Genomic DNA, 6,162 nt, shown 5'->3' on the forward strand with positions numbered 1-6,162 from the left:
TGTGAGAGTTTAATCCACGGGGCCTCGGTGTGTGAGAGTTTAATCCACGGGGCCTCGGTGTGTGAGAGTTTAATCCACGGGCCTCTGTGTGAGAGTTTAATCCACTGGGCCTCGGTGTGTGAGAGTTTAATCCACTGGGCCTCGGTGTGTGAGTTTGAGAAACAGAGAAACTCACTGGGAGAGAGTGCATTTTTTCAAACTATTTGATGAAATCAGATAAGGTGCTGTGGAGCATGTTGGAGCCGGGCTGTAGACCTAGTAGCTATATCTGAGGAGGTGTGTGTGTGTGTGTGTGTGTGTGTGTGTGTGTGTGTGTGTGTGTGTGTGTGTGTGTGTGTGTGTGTGTGTGTGTGTGTGTGTGTTAACCGTACCTTAATGTTTCTGTATAAGCACTTTGTGTCATCTGCTGATGTAAAAAAAGGGCTTTATAAATAAATGTGATTTCATTTGACGTGTGTCTACCTGCAGGGCGAAGGTTGGGGGCTGACAATAAAGGCACTTAGACACTGGTCAGAGACAGACACCTGAACATTCCCCTCAGAAAAACAATGTTGTAACCGTACTTGATCAGACAATCAGGAAAAACTGATAGTTTGAGAGGAGAAAATAATGTGTTTTATGTGTAAAAGTCCTTGGTTTTGTGAGTAATGCACAAGCAGGATGGAATTCACTTTAAATTGTAGATATTTAAAAGTCGATAATTGCTTGCCTGATCCTTAACTCTCTGTTTGTCCCTTGCAGACCACCGTCCTCTGTCGCCATGTGTCAGTGTTTGGCCTCTAACCTCTGTGCTGTGATGCTGCTGCTGTCTTCAATGAGTTTCAGCTACGAGGGGCTCAGCCCAGGACCTGGCTGTCATCTATACCGTGAGTCGAATATAACACACACACACACACACACACACACACACACACACACATACACACACACACCTCTACTGTAAGTCTACACACACACACACACCACTTCTCCCTCCATCCTCACTAATCTCTCTCTCTCCTCCTCTCCTCTTCTCCTGCAGGGTTCAACGTGACTATCCGTAGTGACCAGCGTGGGACGTGTAAAGGAACCCATGTTGTGTACGCCTGTGTTGGCTACTGTGAGTCCAGTGCCTTCCCATCCCGCTACTCTGTCCTGGTGGCGTCTAACTTCACTCACAACATCACCTCGGCATCACAATGCTGCACCATCAGCAGGGACGCTAAGGTAGAGTACACAGACAGACAGACAGACAGACAGACAGACAGACAGACAGATACAGACAGACAGACAGACAGACAGATACAGACAGACAGACAGACAGACAGATACACACAGACAGACAGACAGACAGACAGACAGACAGACAGACAGACAGACAGACAGATACAGACAGACAGACAGACAGACAGATACAGACAGACAGATACAGACAGAGACAGACAGACAGACAGATACAGACAGACAGACAGACAGACAGACAGATACAGACAGACAGACAGACAGACAGATACAGACAGACAGACAGACAGACAGACAGATACAGACAGACAGATACAGACAGACAGATACAGACAGACAGACAGACAGACAGACAGACAGACAGACAGACAGATACAGACAGATACAGACAGACAGACAGACAGACAGACAGACAGACAGACAGACAGATACAGACAGACAGATACAGACAGACAGACAGACAGACAGACAGACAGACAGACAGATACAGACAGATACAGACAGACAGACAGACAGACAGACAGACAGACAGACAGATACAGACAGATACAGACAGACAGACAGACAGACAGATACAGACAGACAGATACAGATAGACAGATACAGACAGACAGACAGACAGATACACACAGACAGACAGATACAGACAGACAGACAGACAGATACAGACAGACAGGCAGACAGACAGATACAGACAGACAGATACAGACAGACAGATACAGACAGACAGACAGACAGACAGACAGACAGACAGACAGACAGATACAGACAGACAGACAGACAGACAGACAGACAGACAGACAGACAGACAGACAGACAGACAGACAGACAGACAGATACAGACAGATACAGACAGACAGACAGACAGACAGACAGATACAGACAGATACAGACAGACAGACAGACAGACAGACAGACAGACAGACAGACAGACAGATACAGACAGACAGACAGACAGACAGACAGACAGACAGACAGACAGACAGACAGACAGACAGACAGACAGACAGACAGACAGATACAGACAGACAGACAGACAGACAGACAGATACAGACAGACAGACAGACAGACAGACAGACAGACAGACAGACAGATACAGACAGACAGACAGACAGACAGACAGACAGACAGACAGACAGACAGACAGACAGATACAGACATACAGACAGACAGATACAGACAGATACAGACAGACAGATACAGACAGATACAGACAGAGACGGACGGACGGACAGAACTACAGACAGACAGACAGACAGAGACGGACGGACGGACGGACAGAACGACAGAGACAGACAGACACAGAGACAGACAGACAGAGACGGACGGACAGAGACGGACAGAAGGATGGACGGACAGAGAGACTGACAGGCAGACAGACAGACAGACACAGAGACGGACGGACAGAGAGACATAGAGACAGACAGACAGAGACGGACAGGCGGATGGACGGACAGAGAGACTGACAGGCAGACAGACAGGTAAAGCTATCTAATCCTGATGACCTAGTTGGTTGGAACATGGTAACTTGATATAAAATACAATTTTTTAATTGTAAACGTTTCATGTTTTCCCTCAGATCAAAGTTCGTCTAGATTGTCCTCGGGGTCGTCACCATGACGATATGGAGATCCTGACGGCTCAGGCCTGTCGCTGCGACATGTGCCGCAAGTCACGCTACTGACACGCCACCGTCACCACGGGAACAAATGCTACACGCTACATGCGACAAACTTACATGAGGACTTGGAAGAAGAGAAGACAAGGATAGATGTGTGTGTGTGTCCATAGAATCAAACGGTCGAACAAGGAAAAAAGACTTGAGAAAAACTTTTCATAAGGTTGCTTTATTTAAGAATTGTTGGTTTAAACTTTGGTTTATTTAGGAACAGGAGAAGACATTTTGTGACAGCGCTATGTGTTAACACCCTATTCCCTATGTAGTGCACTACTTTTGACCAGGGCCCAATGCGTTCTTGTCAAAAGTAGTGCACTACAAAGGGGATTGGGTGCCATGTGGGACGCTTCCATACACTGACATCCAGTTAAACCACTATAGATAATACAATTATTAACAACACCACATACAGTGGGGGAAAAAGGTATTTAGTCAGCCACCAATTGTGCAAGTTCTCCCACTTAAAAAGATGAGAGAGGCCTGTAATTTTCATCATAGGTACACGTCAACTGTGACAGACAAATTGAGAGAAAAAAAATCCAGAAAATCACATTGTAGGATTTTTTTATGAATTTATTTGCAAATTATGGTGGAAAATAAGTATTTGGCCACCTACAAACAAGCAAGGTTTCTGGCTCTCACAGACCTGTAACTTCTTCTTTAAGAGGCTCCTCTGTCCTCCACTCGTTACCTGTTTTAATGGCACCTGTTTGAACTTGTTATCAGTATAAAAGACACCTGTCCACAACCTCAAACAGTCACACTCCAAACTCCACTATGGCCAAGACCAAAGAGCTGTCAAAGAACACCAGAAACAAAATTGTAGACCTGCACCAGGCTGGGAAGACTGAATCTGCAATAGGTAAGCAGCTTGGTTTGAAGAAATCAACTGTGGGAGCAATTATTAGGAAATGGAAGACATACAAGACCACTGATAATCTCCCTCGATCTGGGGCTCCACGCAAGATCTCACCCCGTGGGGTCAAAATGATCACAAGAATGGTGAGCAAAAATCCCAGAACCACACGGGGGGACCTAGTGAATGACCTGCAGAGAGCTGGGACCAAAGTAACAAAGCCTACCATCAGTAACACACTATGCCGCCAGGGACTCAAATCCTGCAGTGCCAGATGTGTCCCCCTGCTTAAGCCAGTACATGTCCAGGCCCGTCTGAAGTTTGCTAGAGTGCATTTGGATGATCCAGAAGAGGATTGGGAGAATGTCATATGGTCAGATGAAACCAAAATAGAACTTTTTGGTAACAACTCAACTCGTCGTGTTTGGAGGACAAAGAATGCTGAGTTGCATCCAAAGAACACCATACCTACTGTGAAGCATGGGGGTGGAAACATCATGCTTTGGGGCTGTTTTTCTGCAAAGGGACCAGGACGACTGATCCGTGTAACGGAAAGAATGAATGGGGCCATGTATCGTGAGATTTTGAGTGAAAACCTCCTTCCATCAGCAAGGGCATTGAAGATGAAACGTGGCTGGGTCTTTCAGCATGACAATGATCCCAAACACACCGCCCGGACAACGAAGGAGTGGCTTCGTAAGAAGCATTTCAAGGTCCTGGAGTGGCCTAGCTAGTCTCCAGATCTCAACCCCATAGAAAATCTTTGGAGGGAGTTGAAAGTCCGTGTTGCCCAGCGACAGCCCCAAAACATCACTGCTCTAAAGGAGATCTGCATGGAGGAATGGGCCAAAATACCAGCAACAGTGTGTGAAAACCTTGTGAAGACTTACAGAAAACGTTTGACCTGTGTCATTGCCAACAAAGGGTATATAACAAAGTATTGAGAAACTTTTGTTATTGACCAAATACTTATTTTCCACCATAATTTGCAAATAAATTCATTAAAAATCCTACAATGTGATTTTCTGGATTTTTTTTTCTCATTTTGTCTGTCATAGTTGATGTGTACCTATGATGAAAATTACAGGCCTCTCTCATCTTTTTAAGTGGGAGAACTTGCACAATTGGTGGCTGACTTAATACTTTTTTCCCTCACTGTTGATCTGTTATACAGCCACAACACAGAACTATAATGAGTAGAATGGACGTCGCCATTCAAGTCAGTGGGTAGACTGGCAGCCATTTTGAACACACCCATGGGTTTACCAATCAAATTGTCATGGTCAGAGGTTCCAATTCCGTTCATTCATTTTATTTCTATGGCCACTAAACTAGAGAGACTAAAGAATGTACATAAAACTTTATTTATGTCTATGAGCATGAACAATTGACATTTTGTAAATAAGTGACATGAAAGAATGTTGGAAGTGTTGACTAAATAAAAAAAGGAAAAAACAGATTATATTATTATTACATTATTACATTACATATTATATTATCACATATTATTACATTATTACATATATGATTATATTACATTATTACATATTATATTACATTATTACATTGTTATTATTATATTATTACATATTATATTATTATACTATTACATATATTATTACATTATTATATTATTACAGTATTATGTTTTCTAACAAGGTTGCTGTGTCATATTACAGTGGTATAAAGCATTATGAACCCCTCTTGGTATTTCACACACACAAGTCCTTATCAGAACGTCTCACACTCCGTATCCTGTGTGGAACACACGGTGCAGTGGCACTGCAGGGCGAGGGGGTAGGGGTAGAGTGGGGAGACGTGGGGCTGGCAGCCTGGTAGACGGGCCGTCAGGTAGCGGGTACGGCCGTAGGAACAAACACGGTGATGCCGCTGGATGTAGGGGGGCTCTGGGAGGGGCTTCTGTTAGTGACAGGAACAACATAACAACCCTATTAACCCTGCCAGCAATACTGCATTGTTGTAGTACAAATATTGATTTATAAATCTGACATGTGAGATATGTGTCCAGGTGACATATGTTGCCAGGAGTGTCTGTGACGTGTTGTTATGGTTACCTCCCATGACGTGTCCGGGTGTGTGTCAAGACCGCAAGACATGAGAGGACCAAGAGAGCGTTGGACAAGCATGTGTGTGTGTTTTCGTGGTTACCTACCTCCCAGGTATGGCAGCGGCCCCAGCAGGCCTCGGTGTCGATGCGGATGCTCCTGCATCCCGGCTTCTGGGCCACGAAGGAAAAATCCCGCACCGCGCAGCCACGGAAACCACCATGCAGCTGGGTCGTCACAGCAACGCACAGGCCCGCCTCGGCAACAACCAGGAGGAGCGAGAGAACAGACAGAGGGAGGGAGCGGGGCGGCAACATCCTGAGAGAGAGAGAGAGAGATA

The 6,162-nt window shown here is 45.1% G+C and overlaps 2 protein-coding genes across 2 annotated transcripts; one reads left to right on the forward strand and one right to left on the reverse strand.

Annotated features, from left to right (window-relative positions):
* Window positions 1–546: 546 nt before the first annotated feature.
* gpha2 (glycoprotein hormone subunit alpha 2) lies at window positions 547–3,372 on the forward strand. Its single transcript, XM_084191615.1, has 3 exons — window positions 547–866; window positions 1,022–1,206; window positions 2,802–3,372. The coding sequence occupies exons 1-3, from the start codon at window positions 761–763 to the stop codon at window positions 2,904–2,906; spliced, it is 396 nt and encodes a 131-aa protein (XP_084047741.1). The 5' UTR covers window positions 547–760; the 3' UTR covers window positions 2,907–3,372.
* Window positions 3,373–5,487: 2,115 nt separating this feature from the next.
* LOC311116530 (glycoprotein hormone beta-5-like) lies at window positions 5,488–6,139 on the reverse strand (the record flags this gene model as incomplete). Its single annotated transcript, XM_084191614.1, has 2 exons — window positions 5,488–5,676; window positions 5,930–6,139. 2 exons carry the CDS (start codon window positions 6,137–6,139, stop codon window positions 5,488–5,490), a joined length of 399 nt encoding a protein of 132 aa, XP_084047740.1.
* Window positions 6,140–6,162: the final 23 nt, after the last annotated feature.

Source organism: Coregonus lavaretus (assembly GCF_964263955.1).
Source record: "Coregonus lavaretus genome assembly, contig: HAP1_SCAFFOLD_10400, whole genome shotgun sequence".
In the NCBI taxonomy this organism is placed as follows: Eukaryota; Metazoa; Chordata; class Actinopteri; order Salmoniformes; family Salmonidae; genus Coregonus; species Coregonus lavaretus.

Bases quoted from the DNA above. Each gene is read 5' to 3' on its own strand.
- gpha2 (XM_084191615.1), top strand. From the start codon at position 761: ATGTGTCAGTGTTTGGCCTCTAACCTCTGTGCTGTGATGCTGCTGCTG. The intron at 867-1,021 runs GTGAGTCGAATA...CTTCTCCTGCAG, and splicing joins ACCTGGCTGTCATCTATACC to GGTTCAACGTGACTATCCGT. The intron at 1,207-2,801 runs GTAGAGTACACA...GTTTTCCCTCAG, and splicing joins CCATCAGCAGGGACGCTAAG to ATCAAAGTTCGTCTAGATTG.